This window comes from Wyeomyia smithii, chromosome 2 (assembly GCF_029784165.1).
Source record: "Wyeomyia smithii strain HCP4-BCI-WySm-NY-G18 chromosome 2, ASM2978416v1, whole genome shotgun sequence".
Classification (NCBI taxonomy): domain Eukaryota; kingdom Metazoa; phylum Arthropoda; class Insecta; order Diptera; family Culicidae; genus Wyeomyia; species Wyeomyia smithii.
The window spans coordinates 29,557,553-29,580,830 of NC_073695.1; the positions used below are offsets into that span (position 1 = coordinate 29,557,553).

General features: G+C 39.1%; 2 protein-coding genes across 2 annotated transcripts in view; one reads left to right on the forward strand and one right to left on the reverse strand.

Moving 5' to 3' along the window:
• The window catches only part of LOC129720863 (protein encore), a 111,097-nt gene extending 109,796 nt beyond the window's left edge, over positions 1-1,301 (reverse strand). The window contains exon 1 of the mRNA XM_055672713.1: positions 1,092-1,301. Within this exon, the coding sequence (XP_055528688.1) occupies positions 1,092-1,097 (6 nt within the window). The 5' untranslated portion in view covers positions 1,098-1,301. The remainder of the gene's footprint in view (positions 1-1,091) is intronic.
• On the forward strand, positions 682-21,372 carry LOC129720868 (uncharacterized). Its single transcript, XM_055672738.1, has 4 exons — positions 682-689; positions 20,383-20,497; positions 20,675-21,100; positions 21,156-21,372. Exons 3-4 carry the CDS (start codon positions 20,788-20,790, stop codon positions 21,287-21,289), a joined length of 447 nt encoding a protein of 148 aa, XP_055528713.1. The 5' UTR covers positions 682-689; positions 20,383-20,497; positions 20,675-20,787; the 3' UTR covers positions 21,290-21,372.
• Positions 21,373-23,278: the final 1,906 nt, after the last annotated feature.

Consider the following 23,278-nt stretch of genomic DNA (forward strand, 5'->3'; position numbering starts at 1 on the left):
TGAAATAATAATTCACAAGTTTTCTCTGTGAATGTGAACTAACAATACACAACAATTAGTTTACAGAAACGGTTAACATAAATCAAAAAAGTCCTGATTATGCAACGCCCTTAAATCAGAACTCTGTGTTTCCAAAATTATCCTAAAATTTGGCATTTTGAAAGCTTCTAAATACATATATTTTTTAGCATCAAGTTCGAGTGACGTCGCGACGAGAATTAACGCCTCACGACGGTTAATTATTTCAGCAACGGAAGAGCAATCGCATCAGCATCATCAATCACGTGCTTTTCGAAAACAGCGCGCCATCGCATCACGGAGCTGCATTCGCATGAGAAGTCAACCCGGTAATAGACTGGGAATCAAACACCGCACGAAAAAATGCGCCCTTCTGCTTGCCTATGAAGCGCGTGCGCATAAGAGCAGCATATTGTTTGCTAATATTGAGAATGCTGAACTATAATACGCATAAGTTAGTGTGCGGACGTGTAAAATCATTTGTTGTGTATACTTTGCTTTGCTGCTTACTAATGCGAACATCTGAAGACAGATGGAATTAGCCAAAACAAGACTCTAGTGATGCAAAAAGGACAGGTGGCAGTTACTACGCTGCTAGATATGTCTGAAATTTTTGGCAAAAATAACAAGCTCCAATAAATAAATCGTTCTAAAAGCAATGTCACACTTGGGTAAGTACACTCTTAGGTGCTAAAACAACACTTTCCGATGACGTTAAGTTGTAAACAAAAACAGTATAACTGCAACGGATTAGCATGCTCTGCAATGCATTCAATATAAGTTTCTAGCTGAATCTTTAAAAATATAGGTAATAGAAATTGAAATCAATCGTACAACTCCAACAGGAACAGTTCAATTTTTTCCCAAATTCTCAAACGCATAACATATTAAACACACACACAGTCACCGCTCGAGCGAAGCGCCAACACACGCGCAATCTTTCACTAGGAATATTTTTGCGACCCTTTTTTTCCTATTGCACTTTTCGCGGGGATCCTATTGCGAAGGGGATGAACGCAGCAAGCAAAGGAAACCCACCAAGACACAAGACAGAACCTAGCCACCGCACTTACCTTCATCGATGCCTTTTGGTGCCAGAGAGCCTTCTTAAGTACACTCTGCCTTAAGGGCCCGGGCCCACTCACTTACAGGCCAACGGGTGGCCCTCTGGGATAGAGAAACTATTAACAACACAGACTTTTTCGCTACTTAGAACTCTAGTTGGATCACACAGTAAACCTTCTAGCACTGTCAGTTGTCGCCATCTTGCAACGAAAGCGAGAGACGAATACAACAAACGAGACGACTAGCGTGTCGCGGCTGTGTCGTGTGCCATATGACTGAGAGAAAAACGATAAAAACTGTAGGGTAGTGTGACATGTAATTGCCTACTTTTAGCTCAACTGCACGTGAATGTATTTTTGACTGAGAGTATTTTTATAGCATTGCGTTTTTATTGTACGTAACACGTAATCCCACAGCATTACACACAACCGGTGCCCGGTACTACATTGGGTGTAGTACCCTTCCAGGGTAATTCGAATTGGAACTGAGAGTGGGGGTTTGTTATTTTTTCTCCGGTTTCCAGAGCACAGGTATTATGCAGTTGTGTTGGTACCGATGGTTGCACACACGCTTTTGTATACATATACATTATATTCTTGTTGGAATGACTTGAAAAGTAAAGACTGGTAATATTTTTTTGCAAGAATCGGTGTTATGATTTGAATCGAACGTTATTTCATTATAAAGAGTAAAGACTCTCCGATCGAGCTCTATTTCTACGACAATATTTAAAGATATAGTTAAACAAAAAAGCTCAGGATTTTTTATTCTAAGTTCTATAAAATTTATATTCAATAATAATTAAATTAAAGTGGTTAATTCATTTTTAACACTCATTCGAACTACACTGTGCTTTTGAGCGACAAAAAAAAACCTGTTTTTAAATTCTGCAAAAAACATCTCAAATTTAGTTGAAAACACAAACAAAAACACATCGCATTTTGAAAATTCACGGATCAAAAAGACAAATGCAAAAAATAGTCATGCGGTTCTTCCAGTTGAGCAGAATCATTTCAAATCGCCTGGAAATACGCGAAAATTTAATCGACCATTTTTGATTTGAATGAAACTTTGCACACGTATTTGGCTTAGCGAACTGGGATTTTTCACAGGTGGAGAGATTTTTTACACCCATGTTTTACATTCTAAAAGGGCGTATGCCTTTTGGCATAGGTTTTATTCGAAGCATTGTAGCCTAGAAACCGGTGGTTGTATAGAAAAAACTGTCTGAGAATGAGTTGTAGGGAATTTAAAATGCACCATAAAAAAAATATACACTGTAAAAAAAAATTTTTTTTGACCAAAAAAATTAAAAATAAACATTAAATTTCTATTTAAAAAAAAGAGTTGAATTTGAACGTATGGTTTTTGCTGGAGAACCATGGACAAATTAAGAAAAACGTGTATTTTCCGAAAAATTAATAATTTTTCGAACTTAAATTTAAAATAACTCGAAAACCGATGCCTTTAGAATGTTCACTACCAAGAGCTTTTTGATTTAAAATGACTCTCTGCATCTTTTAAAATCATCAGAATACAAATATGCTGAAAAGTGTTTAAATTAGAATTTTTATTAAAAAATTAATCTACCATAAAAAAATTATTTTTCATTTCTGGACTTTTTTTTTAAAGTTGCGTGTTAACGTCAAGTTTCTTTAAAAAAAAAATTAAAAAAAAATCAACTCTTTTTTTTAAATTGAAATTTAATGTTTATTTTTAATTTTTTTTGGTCAAAAAAAATTTTTTTGTACAGTGCATATTTTTTTTATGGTGCATTTTTAATTCCCTACAACTCATTCTCAGACAGTTTTTCTATACAACCAACGGTTTCTGGGCTACAATGCTTCGAATAAAACCTATGCCAAAAGGCATACGCCCTTTTAGAATGTAACTCATGGGTGTAAAAAATCTCTCCATCTGTGGAAAATGCTCAGTTTGCTAAGCCAAATACGTGTGTAAAGATTCATTCAAATCAAAAATGGTCGCTATTCGACCATAGGTCATTTCGCGCGATCTTGCTCAGTTATGTATAGAATTTAAATAGTTATGATTTAAAAGTTTTTACTCTACTTTGGCATGTAGGTAGGTATTAAACTACTCTTGTACGTTTATTTACTGTACAAAATCGATTGATATAAAAATTTTGACTGGATAATTTTTAAACAGTTTAGCGCTGGTGATGATTTGCTCTCAATTTTGGCTATCACATTTTGAGTTCATTTTTTACAAATTAGGCATACAATTTATGAAATAAGTAGATCAATTTTATTGTTGAGAAAAATATCATGTTTGGGAAGAGTTCGATTTTCATAATAATGTACAGGGGTAGACAAAATGATTGACACAAGCATAGTTTTGTCAATTTTAAAACGAAAAATTAATCAATTTTGATGGAACCGGTTTCATATTACTGAAAAACTTTTCTGGTTTCCTAGTATTACTTAAGAACTTGACGTGGCCAATGGACACTGGAAATGTTTCGGATTTTAGGAGTGTGCATCAAAATGTGCATTTTTGCAACGCGTAGAACTTTTTCTGACATCTTGTTTCTTTTAGGTTTCTACCCAAAGGTTGGAAATCTGTCGAAGTACCATCGAGATATGAATTAATCGATTAAATCTCTTTCAGGTCAGAAGACTAGTATTTCTTGGTTAAGTATTTTAGGAAGCATATTCAAGAAAGTTTGATCTTGTGATCGCCATGAAATGGGTTTGTATGGCACAATCTCACCACGACTTACGGTATGTACTTGCAAAAAAGCAGCCTTTCGGCAGTTAACCAGAGTATTCGCCATGGCTGAAGAAAACATGCGTGGAGTGATGTTTTTGAGTTCTTTCTTCGTTTTTTGTATCAATTTCTCATCATTTTTCACGACAAAATTGTTGGAGTAAACGTCTTACGTTCAGGTTCGCCCAGAAATTCTCGATGGAATGCAGCTGGAGGACGTTAGGCGAGCTCACCGACTTGGGTACCACTTCGATATTCAGCCGCCTTATTTCCTCCAACAATCTCTTCGAGTAGTGGGCCGACGCCAGATCCAGCCAGAACACCGCTCTTATGGTATTTCTTGGTGAGCGACTTTCGACAAGTACTTCGTACTATAAATTTCCCCGTTCACGGCCAGTACGGAGCAAAAAAAGCGGCTCTGACATCCCCTTCTCGCTGACTGTCAGTCACTGCAGCATTTTCTTGGGAAACTTGCTGTGTGAAATGAACTTCGCCTCGGAGTTCACTCCCTTCGTGGGGGAAGTGAAACACGAAGTGACCTGCCAGTCATTGCCATCCAGGGTGAGGTAGGTCTCGACGTCCATTACCACCGCCACGTCACGATTCGCCGGGAAAATCAACTTGAGCATCTTATTCAACCACTGCGGCTGCGTCATTGCCTACAGCTCCGAGACCAGTGAGCGGGATTGCCACTTCCTGACATGTATGTCCATGTTCACCAGGTACTTCTTCACTGTTTGGCCGGTTGCAACGACCTCCTGGCCAAGCGCACGCGACGATGTAGCCTTTTTTTCTCGGCCATCCTCTTCAGCATTCTTTGGAGCTTGTTGTCGCTCTTGGTTGTCGGCCGTCCGGAACCGGGTTTTCTTCCGACCGACCGGAACGGGCGTATCCGGCATCCAATAGTGCCACACGATGTCCGTTTCGACGCGGCGGAATATCATTCTTTGAACGCGCACACCTTTGAACGGGGTAGCTTCACTGTTTCACGGTTTGAGTTCGACTAATAGAGCTGTCAATTTTTTTCTGCTGATCCATGGGTTACTATGGTTGATGCTTCATGGGTAGTTTCGTCAGTGGCTGATTGCGATCAGGTTCATGCGCGTAAGTGTAGCCACTATTTCTTTTTTCCTGGGCAAGAATCAAGAATATCAAATGGATAATGGTAAGTTTGAACAATCTTTCAAGTGACTTGATACTTTCACCAACGTATAACGCTGTTCCTATTGTATCTAAATAGAAATACACATAAAAAGAAGAGTAATGTTTGACGAGATTAGAAGATGTTTCGGCATGAAGAAAAAAACAGGCGGTAGCAAGTGCTTTTTTCCAAAAGCCCGGAACAAGGCGCAGCTTTTACATTATTTTGGAAATCTTTAACCAAGAAGTTTAACCGGGCTTCAAAATACGTGAAATACTTCGATGTAAGGTGGCTGAACGAAAGCATAACACTCAATGGGTCATGTTCGGTCAACAAAGGCGGATGACCCATAGAACCGTTCGAAGAATCCAGCATGCGAACGAATAGAAGGAAGACTGAACATGTGCGCACAATATACAGGGTGACAAAAAAGTCTGGTCACACAGGAAAATCTCAATATTTCAAAGAATAAGAAGAAAATCTGAATCTGGCTTTCATAGCTTTATTCAGTAACTCATAAAGATACTCCACAGACGATATCTCGGAATTACCCCACCTTTTTCTGATCGAACCAGCTTCAGACGTCTCGGAAAGTTGTCGCAAGCGGCGCGCACGTGCTCCATCGGCATCTCGTCCCAGATTTTCGTGATAACTCGCTCGAATTGCTCCAAATTTATTATTTTATAGTCGTTCAGCTTCGACATCATGTATCCCCACACGAAATAATCCAGTGGATTCAGATCCGGAGACGACGAAGGCCATTCATTCTTCGAAATGAAATCGGTCAAGTTTTCCTCACACCACGCCTGAACAACCTTTGCGGTGTGGGATGGGGCGCCATCTTGCTGGAAGTAGTAGTAATCGTCTTCAAACAATAGTTCAGCTTGAGGCAGAACAATTTTATTCAAAACCGTGTCCAGGTAGTACGCTGCGTTGATTTTGACCCCTTTATCGATAGAAATAAGAGGCAGTTTACCTCTCTTGCAAATGGCTCCCCAAACCGTCATTGACGTCTTATTTTGGAACTGGGAAACGTTCAGCTTGTCCGCAGGAGCTTGCTGAAGGCTCACACTCCAAACTCGATTATTTTGGCGATTGACTGATTGCTCCAAAACGAACAGCTTCTCGTCCGAAAAAATAATCTCGTCATCTGCGCGCCAACCGAGCAACTCCCGCGACCGTTGGTAACTCTTGTCCTTTGTAGCTTTGGTAACCCCATGAAGCACCTGTTTTTTGTACGGTGTAAGTTTTAAATCCTTGCGCAGAAGCAGGTGGATTGATTCTCGGTTCATTTTAAGGTTCCTGGCCAGCTTCCGTGCAGATTGGGTGGGATTCCGGCGAATCCGGTCTCGTAAAATCTTTTTCAGCCTTGGAGTTCTCACAGACCTTGGTCGTCCAGATCATGCCCTGTCCTCGGTGCCTCCGGTCTCTAGGTACCGATTTCTGGTCCGGTACACGAATTTCCGGTTGATTACGAGCGGTTTTTTAGGTGTTTGAATATGTGTCCGGGTTTGTACCCTTCCACATATTCAGCGATAACAGCTGCTCTTAACTCTGCCACGGCTCACAACTTAATGTAAACAAACTGCACAGAAACGAAACTCTGCCATTTTGGGCAACAAAATTAACCCTTTCATTTGACATATAGATGGCACCAGAGAGATGCAACGTGTAGGCTACAGGCGACCCCAAAAAAGTGTGACCGGACTTTTTGTCACCGTGTATACTCCTGAGGAACTAAAACTTGCTGCCGAAATGAGCATGCCATCATCTAGAAAAAAACATATTACCGCCTCGATTAGCCTGATGAATCACAGTCTGGTTTGGTTTCAGATTAATAATTTTCCTTTATTTTACTTCAAATCTCACAAATGTTATTTAAATTATGTAATACATTTTAGTAATTATTATTATACTGGAGAATAAATAAACCTATAGCTTGTATTTCGAAGTTCGTGTAACGTTTAATGCTTAGTGCTTAATCTTATAAAAACTTAATGCTTATCTTATAAAAACCTGCTTGAGTGCACCTCTACTGTATTATATTTTGAGTAACTGGTTAGGTTAATGTAAGCAAACTAGCCCTCCAAGAGAATCCAGGAAACGAAGGGCTGCATGACAGAATCTATGTCTATGTCTATGTAAAATAATTTATTTAATTGAATTGTTTAATATATTTACGTATAAAGAACTGATTTTTGTAAAGTTTAAACTATTTTATATTTATTTCTGCAAGTTTACCATTCAATAATAAAAGCAAATTGTTTTGTTCGAACAAAACATTAAATAAAGACTGTCAAAATCATATAATAAGAATTCCTAAAACCTTTTGTGAGCGCTTTTGTCGAATTTCGCACAAATGCTTTAGAGCAGATTTGAAAGCTAACTCTGCAGCAACGGATAAAATGCTAGATAATAAATCAAACTTTCCGTTAGGATTTTACGTGCCATAGACTATAATTATAAGGCTCAATAAAAAGGAAGCCCTTCTTGGAAAAATTAGCCACGATGATCGTCCGTTAATTCTAGGGTGTTTGAAGATAGCCTTTGACTAGTACAGAAACGGCAATGGTCACCACCATTCAAACACCCATCGAAAAGAATCAACCAAACCCGCTGGGTTTTGTCTAGGAAGATCGAACAAAAACGACATTATTGCATGCGGTCAGTGCTGATAAAAGTCATTTTCCCCAGCAAAATTCTTCGAAAATTACAGCCAATCATTTTCAATTTCCAATTCTAATGATCGCAGCACTCTTTCAGATACACTAGATTTTCGTCCTAGTAACGTGCTGTTATACTCAGATGAAATAGATCGCGCGCATCGTTCACGGTTACGGAATAAAATTTGACGACAAATCCCACCAAATGATCTTCACTTCAAAGCGAAAAAGAAAAACAAACAGTCCACTCAACCAAAATGAACCTCACTGAAACACTTTTTCACTGACACTGACCGATGCCTTGACAATCTTCGTTAACTGATAAACTGATTTTGTTGTCTTGCTTCCATCGCATGAAATATAATGAGGTGTTTTGACAGTTCACTTTCATGCAAGAAGCGGGAAGGGAGAACTCTGAAAGGATTGTAAAAAAATAACGTTTATGGATGCTTGTTTTCACTTTCACTCAAGAGTGTCAACAAATATCAACCCTGCATGCGGTACCCCCTTCCAGCGATCAACCGTTTAGACTCGAGCTATGACTAATACCTAATTTGAAGCTTGTGGGTCCTCATATTCCCGTCTTCATCGTTGGTCCATTGTATATTGCAGACGTTCAACAACCGCGAAAGCAGCTCAACAAAAAAAAAACGAATCAATAAAACAACCGAAACACGTCGCAGACAGTTGGCAAAAAAATAGTTTCTTCCAGACTACTCATAGTGTGACTGGCAATATTTCACATGCATTCATAGATGCTCCACGACGCGGTTCCGACCGTCCCGACCGTCATAATAGGTCATCACCGAAAAATCCACCTTTGGTAACCGCCCAGACAAAGCCGTTCTCTATCCGATCGGATTCCGCCTGGAGTCGTGTTTTGTCTCTCGCGATTCGCTATTTGAGCGATGCAACGGAGGTAGCAATGGCAAACAGACACAAAAAAATGGAAGAAAACATCGTCGCGATCTACAGGAAGTCATTTTTTATGGCTTGCGAATTGTTTGGTGTGGTCGCTCCGCACCCTATATCTTGTCCCGAGAACCCAAAATTAGCAGCAGCCGCCGCCGCTCACGGCCATTAGTCTCTGCTTATACACATACCGCCTCCTGCGGTGCTCCTTCTGGGATGTGATCTAGCGCAGCGATCTTCGCTCCCGCACCCATCCGAAGCACCTAAAACTTTTGGCAATGATTGGGATTTTCGGCTTCTGCCACAGTGTTCGTTTTTATGAGGTTCTGATTTTCGCATTCATGAAAGATGCAGCACGCTAACACAGATCGGATAGGAGGGAGAATGTGCAACGCTAAGAAGTCATTCACCGAGCGTCTCAAATATTCTAAAATGTCGGTCTGCCTGCCATGGTGGCTTGTTTTTTTTTTTTTTTTTTTTTAAGAGTTGTTTCGATATATCTAGTCTGCTTTATAAGAGGACCATGAGATCGTTTCACGCGATTCCTTTCGTGGTAGAGGTGACCTTTTGTGACCACTGGTTGAAAACGGCTTTTTAGCTACAAAGTTGTATCAGTTATGAAAATCTGATGCTTGAATAGTCAATCTGTTGAAGACCACGTAGGAAAATTTTCTCTAGAAATCGTTTTGATTGTTGTGACTCTAGTGTTATCATCTTTTTACTCTATTGATCTGTGTAAAGAAATATGATGGACTACGATGCAATATGTTGTCAAAATTTACGCAACAGCTAAGACCTCTGAGGCTCAATTGCAGAAACATTCTTACGGAAAATCATCATTTTTGAATCATTGTAGTATGAGTTCAAAATGCATGAATATAAAAAATCCTTACGGTATCGTTAATGTATGCATAGTAAAATGTATAGAAATATTCAACCGCTTATATCGGTTTGATTTCGCGAAGCATCCATACTGCATCCCTCCCACACGATCATACAGATTATATCGATGCACCGGTGTCGCTTGCCTCGCCCTCACAAGGATGATGTCACCTGCCTGGTGTAAAGGACCTGCTTGTAGCAGCCATTCATACCAATGGCACCTCCAAACTAATCATACATAGATGTACCCTGTCTGTTTGAAAGAGCCATTTTTCTAGGGGCATTGTGGTCAAGGATTAATGTCCTTCAGTGCTTCAAAATAGAGGTGTGCTAAATTTTATCGTTGCAATTAACTTACGATAACTTACAATGTACTTCACAACCAATTGCCCACAAAGAAGCAAGCAACAATGTTGTTTCGGATCAAAATGCGTTTTATTGCTACAATAAAATGTCACAATTAAAAGTGTACAACTGTCATCCGGTCATCCGGCGTGGACCAACAAGAAATGCCAACCATGAAACAGAACTAGCATCATCGAAACTTTGATCTTCTATTTTGAGATCGTAGAATACCAGAGTGATCTTATGATAAGAATTTGTATGGGAAGCTTAAGAATTACGAATTACGAACATTACTTTGATAATAATTCTCACACCACAAAACCATGACGATTCTGCTTCCTATTGATTTCAGTTGGTATTATTTTTCGTCGGTACGACGAGGTTTTGTGGCATCGATCTGTTAGCCTTTCGAGGGTGTCGTTGCCTGTTTTGCGCCAAGACACTGTGACGGATCGCTTGACTGTTCATCCGACGCAAAATTCACTCACCTCACTGTTCTATGATATTTATGCACCCAAAAAGAATAACCGGCCGGCTTCGTCGGATGGCGACGTGCAGCTTTTCCGTTCGTTTCGGTTGCTCAAGTCGCAAACAGCTAAGCGCAATCGGAGCGTTATATTTTTTTGTTTATTTATTTCTGTATAGTCGTTTCTGGTTATTCGGCGGTAACCTTGACCGTTGCACAAACGAGGTGGTAGAAAGATGCAAAAAAAACTCTACAGTCGTGGTTGAGTCTTTGTGTTACTATCTAGACAGAGAAACTGAAGTGTAAAATGACTAGCAGCAAAAACACTACATTTACTCGCGTTATGATGATTTGTCTGCGCACAAATCTATATGCGGATGCAACTTCCATGTAACAAAAAAAAATAGATTCAAAGATAACAAAGAGTTATAACCCCTGTGCTGCCCACGATTGAACAAAATGAACTTAAATTGCACAAAGAACAGTCAACATGATGCATGGAAGTAGCAAATCATTCTTGGTGTGCAATTTCTGGTGATCTTTGTTTTTTAAGGACCAATATTGTAGCTGGGGAACAGTGGAGTCGAAAGGAGCAGGATGACTATTGAGAATGATGGTCAAGCTGTGGATCCACCATCCATGGACGAGGTGAAGAAAGCAGTGAAAGAGCTGAGAAACTGCAAGGCAGCTGGGAAGGACGGCATTCTCGCCGAACTCTTCAAAGTCGGGAGCGAACGTCTGTATCGTGCCATCCATCGGATCATGCTGAGATTGTGGTCTGATGAAGAATTGCCCTCGGACTGGTTGGAGGGTCTCATATGCCCGATCTACAAAAAAGGCCATCGCCTGGACTGTAGCAATTATCGGGGCATAACACTTCTCAATACCGTGTACAAAATTCTCTCCCGCATCCTGTTCCACAGGCTGAGGCCGTTGCAGGAGACCTTTGTTGGCGAGTACCAATGCGGTTTCCGAGGGGGACGCTCCACGACGGACCAAATGTTTACCTTGCGACAAATCCTCGATAAATTTCGAGAATACAACTTGCAGACACACCATCTGTTCATAGACTTCAGGGCAGCGTACGATTCAGTCAAGAGGAATGAGTTATGGCAGATTATGATGGAACATGGCTTCCCAACAAAGCTGATTGGGCTGATACGTGCCACCCTCGAAGGTTCTACATCAAGCGTCAGGATAGCCGGTGAGATATCGGACTCGTTCGTGACGTTAGATGGTTTGAAGCAGGGTGACGGGCTGTCGAACTTATTGTTCAACATCGCATTGGAAGGTGCTATACGGAGGGCTGGTGTGCAGAGAAGCGGCACCATCATTACGAAGTCGCACATGCTTCTCGGTTTTACGGACGATATCGACATCATTGGTATCAACCGTAGAGCTGTGGAAGAGGCCTTCGGACCTCTCAGGCAGTGCTGATGAAAGTCATATTACCCAGCAAAATTCTTCGAAAATTACAGCCAATCATTTTCAATTTTCACTTCCAATGATCGCAGCATTCTTTCAGATACACTAGATTTTCGTCCTAGTAACGTGCTGTTATACTCAGACAAAATAGATCGCGCGCATCGTTCACGGTTACGGAATAAAATTTGACTACAAATCCAACCAAATGATCTTCACTTCAAAGCGAAAAAGAAAAACAAACAGTCCACTCAGCCAAAATGAACCTCACCGAAACATTTTTTCACTGGCACTGACCGAAGTCTTGACAATCTTCGTTAACTGATAAACTGATTTTGTTGTCTTGCTTTCATCGCATGAAATATAATGAGGTGTTTTGACAGTTCACTTCCATGCAAAAAGCGGGAAGGGAGAATTCTGAAAGGATTGTAAAAAAATAACGTTTATGGATGCTTTTTTTCACTTTCACTCAAGAGTGTCAACATATATCAACCCTGCTCTCAGGAGAGAAGCTGCGAGATTAGGGCTTGTCATAAACTCTGCCAAAACGAAATACATGGTGGCTGGCAGAATGCGTGGTAGTCCGTCGAAGGTTGGTGCTGCGGTGGTGCTAGATGGGGAAACATTTGAAGTAGTCGACGAATTTCTTTACCTGGGCACATTAGTGACATGTGACAACGAGGTTAGCCGTGAGATAAAGAGGCGGATAGCAGCCGCAAACAGGGCCTTTTACGGATTACGTAACCAACTAAGGTCCCGCAGTCTGCAAATCCGAACTAAACTTGCACTATATAAAACACTGATTCTTCCGGTGGCCCTCTACGGCCATGAATCATGAACGCAGAAAGAGGCTGATCGGCGAGCTCTTGGTGTTTTTGAGCGTAGGATTTTGCGTTCAATCCTTGGCGGCAAACTAGAAAATGGTGTTTGGCGCAGACGCATGAACCATGAAGTGTACCAGGCATACAAATCGGCGGATATAGTCAAGCGGATAAAACACGGCAGGCTTCAGTGGGCTGGGCATGTAGCGAGAATGCCGGATGAGAGTCAAGCGAAGGCTATATTTAGCAGGAATCCCGATTGAGGTCGACGACTTCGAGGTAGACCCCGCACTCGTTGGATGTGTGCTGTCGACGAGGATGCACGCGAAATATCGGTCTGTCGCCTTTAAAATAAAATAAAATAATAAATTGTAGCTGGGGACGCTGAATGCAAATCACTTGAGGAAGGAAGTTTATGAGCGTCCATAGGAGTTAGTTTTAGTAAATACACTGTAATTAAATGCCACGATTACTTCGAGTGTTTTTGCACTTGGCTCGATTCGTCACGTCACACTGCAAATTGAAGTGATTTAGTGTTGATTTTACAATGATTAACACTTTCCCATGAAATTTCTTGCGTTGAAAACTGTTCAATGGAAACCACCATCATATTATTATGAATATCTCTTGCATTTGCACCACTGTTCAAATCAATTGAATTACAGCTGCAATTCCAATTGACAAACGTCAAAAACATAAAACGAAACGGAAATAGTGACGGTGGCGAAAGGCGCAAGCAGCACATTTTCCCCAGAGATCAAAAATTTGTTACTGAATCTTTGATACTAGCTTTGATATTAAAATAATAATAAAACAACTCTTTTACAGATCATGAAATCGAATGCACCGACACAGCGACAGTGGTCATTTTGTAATAAAAAACCTAGAATAGAAAAATATTGAAAAATCTAAAATAAACAGAAACTTTTTGAATTTATTGTGATTAGCTGATAATATCCAAATGACCAACATTCCGTGCCTCAAACATAAGCATATCAAAAACGATGAACATAACAACAGAAAATCAAGTGATTTGCTGTTGATTTCATCGTTCTTTGCATTAACATGTTTCGGAGGATTCTCTTTTCACTTTGAAATGTTCGGCAAGTAGTGCGAATTCAACAGCAAATCACTTCACTTCGACGTGAATTTTGTTTACAGTGTAATTGAAAAATTTGTTCATAAGACACGACCGCAAGGTTAACGTTGGATCACGACAGCCAGTCTTATATCAATGTATTCCTTGTAATAGGTTTGTGAATACGATCGATATGGTCCTATGTTAACCCGTTAGAAAGAAAAACAGAAATTCTGTTGAACAAGTCATGAATGTTTGAAAAACTGTGTAGTAACAGTTTACCATGATGCTGTAAGAAGGCAGCGGTTCACCGGAGGAAGGCCGGAGCCCTAAACCGGCGAAGATGCCTCTACTGGAGAATCCAATGAACCACACAATTATTGGTAATTTGCAATTAAGGGAAATCAACTTCTAAGCGCCCCAAAACTATCTGATTGTGAAGTAGTCAAAGTTTTTCTGCCACCCGCCAAATCATTGCGGATAGTAATAAAACTCACTTTTGTTCACAGCAAGTTATTTCCTGGGTGGTATTGCAATTTGATTTTATTCTACTTGTTGCATGATTCGCGAACAATTTCGTTCTTAACCCTTAAATGCGCACGATATTTTAAAAAATCATCTAAACACATAAAATCTTTGTTCAACAGGTTTACGGCTCTAAAACTTACCAATATGCATAAAAAAATTTAAAGATTTACTTTGCAATGCGACAATATTACCATGTTGTTTCAAATCAGCACTGCGACTTTATCGCAGAATAAAGTCGAAACAATTACTTTTTTCAACAGTAACTTTGAAATTGACCTTTTGTTGGTAGAATTTCTTATAACTCAGACATTTTCACTTACCGCTAACCTTATTTTAAAATTTATTTTCAAAGACTGTCAGCACCAGTCGGAAATCTCGTCATGTTTTTTTTCGTTTCCGAGATTTTGACAGCCTAAACAAAAACAAAACATTCAAATACAGTAATTTCAGCTGTTAAGTTTCCTTCGTTAGGGCCTAGAGAGCTGTTCTAATGAATTATATTTCTAAAAAAAAACAAAATACACATATTTTGAGACGTTATTAGTAATGTTGTTTTGAAACAACATTGCGCATTTATGGGTTAATACGTCCTTCTTGACATTTGAAATCGCCACCTGCCGCGCTGCTACTTGCCGCAGCTCTGTTTGCTGCTGATCGATCCAATTCCCAAAAAATCATTCTATTGCTACAGCGATCGGATAGACAATGAAGACTAAATTTCTGCATGTTAGCTTTTATACGTCACTACAGAGAGTTATACTTAAGGTGGGCGTGTCGTTGTGCACTCGAGCAAACAAAACAACAACAACTAGTCAGGTGTATTATTTTTCTGCGAGCTGCAGAAACACAGCACAAAGCAGAATGAAGAAGATTGGTGCAAAAAATTTCTATACGCAGCGACCATGGTGGGCAAGAAGTGTATACTTTAGTGTCGGTTGTATACTTTAGTGTCGGTTGTATACTTTAGTATCGGTTGTGCTGGGGAAAATAAATAGTGATTGGTTGTCTGAGTTTGAAGCAGGCTTTTTATTTCCTCAAAATGTAGAAAAAAGTACAGTGAACAACTCACTCCTTGCCCGAAAAAAGTACAGTGAACCACTCTCTCCTTGCCCAGCATGGTCACTGCGTATAGCAATTTTTTGCACCAATCTTTTTCATTCTGCTTTGTGCTGTGTTTCTGCAGCTCGCAGAAAAATATTATACCTGCTGCCTACACCGCAGCACGAGCTGGTCTCGAGGTACGATGCTGGTGTAGCAAGTCGTCGTATGTTCGATTTCCGACTCGAGAGAAGACTGTTAGGCTAATGACATACTGAGGCGTCAAATGAAGCGAAGCGTCAAGCGTATGAGAAGCGGTATAAACAGAAGCGTTGGGTGAAGCTTCCTATGACATACTGGAGCGAGCGTCGCAAATGCGTTGTGTTGTCATATTCCTAGATTCCAGTAGCGGTTTTGTTTGAAGAAAATATGAATTCGTCCACTGAAGTTTTTTTTGCTTCTTCAAGCACGGTAAACTACGTTTTTAGTAAATATAGAGATTTTTTATGAAATAAAATAATATTTCTTAAGTGAGTTGTGCTACAGACGTAGTAAAAAATATAAGCAATTATTCTAAATTTTAAACCCGTTGACCCCGAGCAACGTTCAACTAGTTTATAATATCTGCTAGGTTTTGAAGAACCCCTGCGAGCACAGATAGTTACTCAGCGGCTTACGTTTTCGCGCACAAAGAAGTTCAGCATGCTACATTTCCGGCCATTCGAATCCAAACTCTACAATATCAATCAAAAATACCATTGTTATTTTCCCGACGACCTGAAAATTTTTCCCGTTAATATTTTTTTTCTTTTTTAAGGTTACCAAATCAAAATAAAGCACCTGGCGATGAAAGATTTAGTCTGAATATGGTATTACCGCGTACGTATACGCGCGTCAAAACACTACTCGTTCTGTTTCGCCGCCTCTACCGAGGCGTCTTTGCCGCTCCAGTATGACCGGTTTGAGCGTTTCACATAGACGTCCGAGGAAGTAGCTCAGACGCCTTTGCGACGCTTTTTGCTTCGCTTCATTTAACGCCTCAGTATGTCATTAGCCTTACCCGGTCAAACGATTATAACAAACGGGTAACACAAATATATCTGAATTTGATAGAAATATCAAATCGTGTAATATTTTTGATATCACAGATAAATCATAAGAACAGAATTATATCAAATTCTGTTATTATTAACTTAAATGTTTAATGGTGTTTTTTTTTTTTTTTTTTTTTTTTTGAAGAAAAAAGGAAAGTACTGTCCTAAGCATATCAAATCAACTAAGTTATGTCAGAAATTAGAGATGCTAGTCGGCTTTGAGCGATATCCGTCGATAACAAGTTAGATGGAAAATTTCGTAGTGTTTTTTATCAATCAATGAACATTTTAGATTCTAGGATATTATAATTTAATCTACCTGTGTTTTTATTTTACATAATGATATATATATTTAGTAACTGCATTGTCAACTGTTTCGATTACCACGCTAACGCTTTGTACTATTATTCAATCGCATTAAATAAAAACTTCCTGAGTTGTTATAAACGAACAAATTAACAAACAACTTGTTTGTGTGGAGCTTCTCCCCCAGTATATAAAGGTTATCAGAGCAGTCTATGAGTATGCGTTCTATTCTGTAGAAAAATCCATTAATATTTATGAATGAATCATCGTAAGCAAACTTCGTGCATAATGCCCTATTACAAATTTGAAAACCACTAAATGAACATCGTTCAATATCATTGAATTGTTGTTCATTTATGTTACCATCTACAATAATATTTTCGGGAAGCCGACACATCATGGCCGGGTTGAATTGGGGTTTTTTCTTAGGTGAATATAAAAGCTGATTAATCCAATCGCGTACATCCGAACTTTCCGGTATTTGTGTGAAATTCACGAATTTGTTCAGAATGTATTTAGTTGCCAACTGTAAAACTGTTGTTAGATTGTTAGATGTATGAAAATCTACCAACATGCCGTTTCCGGTCTCGTAAGGAAAAAGTGATGAGTTCTACAAAGCACCTGTTGAGTGAATAATTAGAAACGTAACATAAAAGCATAAAAATGTTGAAGCCAAACCTAGATTCCTGACGTTGTGCACTAAATGACCCGCAATGTGTACATTATAAAGCATGTAAGGTTCGCCATACAACTTTTCGAAGTTCCTAATGAATTGATTAATTTGTTTTTCACAGACTGATAAAATACGGGGTGATATATTTAGCTCCAACAATTGAAAAATAGCGGATGAAAACAACATTAGGTTGTTCGTATTTTCAGCAGGTAGTAAATCAGATAATATTGGGTAAAAACAGTGAAACAGAATTGTTTCCCATTCGGAAGCCTTAAACTTCAGATATTCTTCTGATTTGCGTAAACGTCGAGAAAATGAGCTTGGTAAACGAATCGATAATAGTCTGGTGTCAATAATGTTTTTCAAAGTGGATACACTGCATGATCGCTGCACCTTGCTGCTGATGTTTTCCACCAACAGTTCCCAGAGCGTTCGAGTCACACCTAAAAGTGCCATGTGCATGTAGTCAACAGGCAAACCATTAGCGATATTAAATTCTGGAACTCCAACAAGTACGCTTAAACCTTTAATCCCGAACTTTAGCTCATGAGATAAAGATTTTTCAACATCTATCATCAACTGTCTGGTTGACAAATCATCTCTCAACTTCACGCGCTGGTATGGATATCTTATTTGTTTGTTAATCACTTTGCCCGGGTGTAGACAAACGGTACAGCTGAATTTCCCATTGAATTGCTTCGAGCAAAATAGCTCACATCTTCCAACTGAATCCAAACAGCACTGAAGCAATATAACCCTGTACGTCTTAGATCCAATTTTAATTCCTTATTGTAGTTTTTGGAGCTCCAGTATAAACTTTTTGTGGAACAAAGCCATATTGGGCTTTCCTCTATTGAACCAAAGACTGGCAAGTATGAGGTTATTTTGATCAAATCGCAACTTCGGTGGGAGATTGTTGACTGTTACGAACAGTAGAAAAATCGGTTTCTTACTGGTACATTTATATCCGGCAACCGCATCTTCATTGGTAGAAAGGGTTATGAAGTTTTCCGATCGACCTTTGAAAATTGCTTCAGCTAGAGCACATCGATTGATGTCTGCTATATCGTTTGCCTTTATGAATGTTTCATATTCTGCTATCTCTTTAGTATACTTGTGATAAATTTCGCGTATTTGCGGCTCAATGGGAAAAGATATAAAAAATGTTTTTCAGTAGAACCGCAGTCCTCAATTGGACATATGTAATCGTTACTAGGTTGTTCGTCGAATCTAGGATTCAAAAAAAAATTAATATAATGAAAAAAAAAACTCTTTTACTTAATATATAGTCGTCGTGCAACCAAACCGAACCAAACGCCAAAAACATTGTTTCGAGTAAACGGCGTTCAAAGTTTAACCACCACGTATGTTTGCTGCAAACAGCTATAGATTTTTTTGAAGTAGAATACTTCTCTCAGGAAGTTCGGCTACATAGGGATGTGAAATGAAAATCTAAAACCGAAAAAAGTGAAAAATATGTCCAATTTCAAATGCAAATAAATCGGTTAGTATTCGATGGATTTCCTTCGTTCTGGCAGCAATAGATTGAAAAATCTTCCAAGATTCTTCCCAAATGAAGAGAATTGTAATTTTATTATTCAAACTATTGTACTATTGAAAATAGTCAAGCCTTGTCTAAACGAAAAATTCGACCTCTGGTTGGTCGTTATATGATTGCTTCCCAAGCACGGTCGACAGAATCATATACCTTGCAATTGAAAATATGATATTTGGCCTATATAAGAGCCTGTTTCAGCCGAAGCCGCTCATAATAGTTCTAGACAGCGACAACAGCAGTCATCCCTTAGCAGCAGCAGTAGCAGAGCAGTGGATATCAGCATTAGCGGATAGCGACCACAGCACAGCTGTGGAGTAGCAACGGATAGCGCACTAGTTGCAGCGGATCTCAGCATCGATAGCAGCTGGACCAGCTGATGCAGGGACAGCGGATACCAATGGCAGCGTATAGCGGCCACAACTGTGGCATGGCTACGAGTAGCGTAGCAGTTGCAGCGGGTATATCTGACCAAGAAGCATTTATGCAATAATTGAATGAAAATTGCAATTGCAGCAATCGGCCTTTTTCAAGGCTACTAAATGTTTTTGGAAGAGCATAGTGAATGGTTATTAATAAACTGCAACTGAGGTTTGATGCTGCTGCAAATGCACAACAATGTGATGTTTATTACGATTTGTTGATACTGTGCATAACAAGCGGTATATACGAAACAAATCCGATTTCAAACAGAAAAGTTCGGTACGTTCTGCTCACGATGCTGAGTCTGTTTTAGAAAATTCACAACACTTCATTAACAAAGATGTAGCGCCTTGAAGAAGACGGTTATGGTTAGACATCACAGCAGAATTTCGACCTTTATACTCATGTCTACCATCGGCAATATCAAACACGCAACAATTTACTTCCATGCGACACGGGGACGGGAACATTTTCTTCTTCCAAGCCGCACAAAACGACACAATACATATTATAGCTTAATGATTTGCCTTAATGAGAGCTCTATCGGTCCGGCTCGAAATAATGTCCACAAGAAATCGTTTTTGTATATCTGTGTTGCGAAACTGAGAAAATCTGTAGGAACTGAAAATAAACTGAAATGAATGAGATGTATTTTTCGTACATGAGTATTACGCCATAGGAAATAAAATTTTTCGAACGTTGTAGAATGGTATAACTGGAAACAATTTAGCCACACCTATTTTTCCAGTTATATCATGCAACTGAAGTTTGATGCTGCTGCAAATGCACAGCAGTGTGATGTTTATTACGATTTGTTGATACTGTGCTTAACAAGCGGTATACACGAAACAAATCCGATTTCGAAATGCGGTTGCGGGCTTAGCACACAACCCTCCTGTGATTTTTTTTCTGTTATAATATTATTATCCACTGGTACTAATAACTCAATTTTTAAAAAATTGGCGCTTGGTTTGGTCTGATCGCACGCCGACCATATGATATTTAACTCTGGTAATAGTTTGTTCGTCTACAAACTACATATCTACAAACCCATATAAACAGTTAGTACAAAAATAGCTTTTGTTCATATTATATTAACCTGGCAAAGCGAGCAAATAATAGCGAGTACATATACGCTTCAATCGCCGCTGGTTGTCTAAAAGTATACCACAGTCCACAACAATATCGTGTCCAGAGTTTATAGCCCCAATATGAATCTTTACAGAAAGTAATTCGTCGCAGACGGCCAAGTAACGAATCTTTGTCCACGCAATCAGAGTGTTCCGTTAGTTCTGATAGAGTTGCAGGGAAAAATATATTTGACGAATTTCAGCGCATCGGTAAGATGAAAAGAACTCTCAAAAACTGTGTGCTTGTGTGAAGTTTACTCCGAAACCATAATAAATAGGCATTCCGGAACAAAAATAATTACACTTAAACAATCACACGCACACCAGCAAAACATCTCTTGAATATTTTTCTTAGCTTTTCATGCAACATATTATACCTTTTTACAGAATGTTCGTGTGGACAGCAAGCGAAAATTGAAGATATCCAAAAACGTTTGGAATCGTTTACTAATACTAATCAACGTCTTCGAGAAAAATACAAGAATGCGCTGAAAAGGTGCATGAAATTGTCAGATGCTCTTAGCAGCAAGTTGCTTAACCCAACAAACAAATCAGTTTTTACCGAAGTTCCAGGATTTGTTGGAAGTGATCAGTTGGAGAAATTCTCTACCGCTGGATATAAGAGTGACTACGTTTTTATAAAACTTCTCATGCTCGAAGTTTGGCCAGATGGTCTGAGCGGTCGCTCTGTAACGGGGCGCATGTCAAATAATCCGCTAGGTAGAGGTCTTCATACGTCTTTAGCTAGCTCACAGCAGGATCGCTTTTCAATCAAGACTGCGTTGGAGCCGGAAAAAGTTGAATATATTGCAGGTACCTTCTTTATCAAGTTAATTAAGGATAGATAATGTGAATATTTTTTTTTCAGGACGATTATATGAACATAGGCTGAATATGGGCGATTCTCCAGCCGTAGCAAGAATAAATGCAGAAGAATGTAATCGATTGATGTCACGTGTGATTTCCTATCACGGAAAGCAAGTGACAAGCGGTCATCACTGAAGATTAATGTTTTGGAAATGTCGTGGATAACAATGATCATCTTTGACAATCATTTTATTCATTTTTCTTTACTTAAATTTGTTAACCATATATTTATAATAAAAGAATAAATAATATTCCAATGAGGATGGTAAAAAAAGGAATTTATGTATTTTGAGAAAACCTTTTAATATGTAAATTTAAATAACACGATTGAAACAAAATCTGTTATAATATTGTAGCTTAATTAAAACAAAATTTGTTTAAAAATTCTAACTAATTCTGATCTTTTTCTGCAGAAAACCTAACAAAACTTGCCATAATTTGTAATAATCACTAAACAAACTTGATAGAATTTTTGATATTTTAACTATTAACGAGACCAAGTTTAGAACACAAGTTGATACAAAAATGGCTCGTAACACAATATCAGGATATGTTATAATCTTGATACACTTGGCTGATCGGGTAGTGTTAGGAGGAGGGTCGTAGCGCTAGCCGCTGTCCACACTTTAACCAGTTGGCTGCGAAGTCTGTATCAAATAAACAGAACAGTACAGTGTTGCCACATTTTCCTCTGTACTGGAAGAGTAAAAATCTTTTTCATCTGTTCTTTTTCTTTCAATAATCTGTACTAAAATCTGAGCCTGTAAGATTTGTGTTGCAAAGAATCACTTTTGTTAACTCTAAAAAAATACAGAAGTTGCAAGTTATTCATTTTGTTGATGATGCTAATACATCTTATTATTAATAAATTTGGAATTTGTTTTCAAATTTTCCGAGAAAGGAAGCAGGACAACAATAGCGTTTGCATGAGAACTCTAGTTCTTTCTCCGCATCGGGGTTTACATAAATGTTTTGTTATGTTTTCCAAGGGATGCATCTCAGATGATTTCAAGTGTACCGGACTCTTAATACTACAAGGTATACAGCACTAGGGGTTGTATGAAATGGTGACATAGGTCTAAATGTATATATTATATACTGCGATAAACTGTTCATAGGCAACACTACCGTTTATATTTGATGGTCGTTATTGTGAAACTAACGATGCATTAACAACAATATCGCACGCTTAGCCTTGGGGCTAATAGCGGTCTCGATCAACTAGATTATAGTTGAGAGAATTCGTTATCGATATTGTTTTTGGCACATTTTGCATGTGTAGGATAAGTACAACGATACACCGTGCCCCAGTGCTGAATCGAGAAAATTTCCAGCTCGAAAAGTTCCTTGACTCGATCGGGAATCGAACCCGATATCACAACCGTGTGGGAGAGCTAGCCGACCGACATCGCTAACCACAGAGCCACGGGGACCACAAGCTAACGATGCATGAATACATGAAAATTTTACACTAGTAGTAATTGCGAAAATTCTCATAAGTCTTATCTTCAAGCATCTATAGTTCTGAAAAAAAACCGATTCCATAATCTTCAGTATGAAATTCGTGCTACAGAATGCTGATGATCGCACCATCGGTAGCTTTGAATATTTCGCTTGCCCGCGCATAATAAAATTTGCTCTCCGCTGTGCCCTCCAGTAGCTGTGCCAGCAAAATATCCTGCAGCGTACGATGGTAACTGTTGCTGCCGCATGCAAAATAAAGGTAACTTGCTCCGCAGTGCCTGGAAGTTGACTCGTATGCAGCTCTCTCTTCTCAATGTCGCGTACCTCTAACAGCTATACTCCACTCGCTATTGTGTGACAAACTAGACTGAAGCTGAATTTTCTACATGCAGTCTTTTGTATCGAGTTCAGCGTAGATTTTTGCCATTACGGTGTGGCCACGCAGCTTAGAGAAAGACAACCGGAATAAAACACTTTGTTGAGTCAAAATATGTAGGCAGTGGAATTTATTCCGTCCATGTTATTGTTATCCGTGCTCGGAAAGCAAGCCAATAGCGAGGGAAATGTATGGGAAAGCTTGACCTTGGAACTTTTCACCTTTTTTCACCATCAAGCAGTAAAGCAACAATGTTAAACATTATATCAAACAATTGTTACACA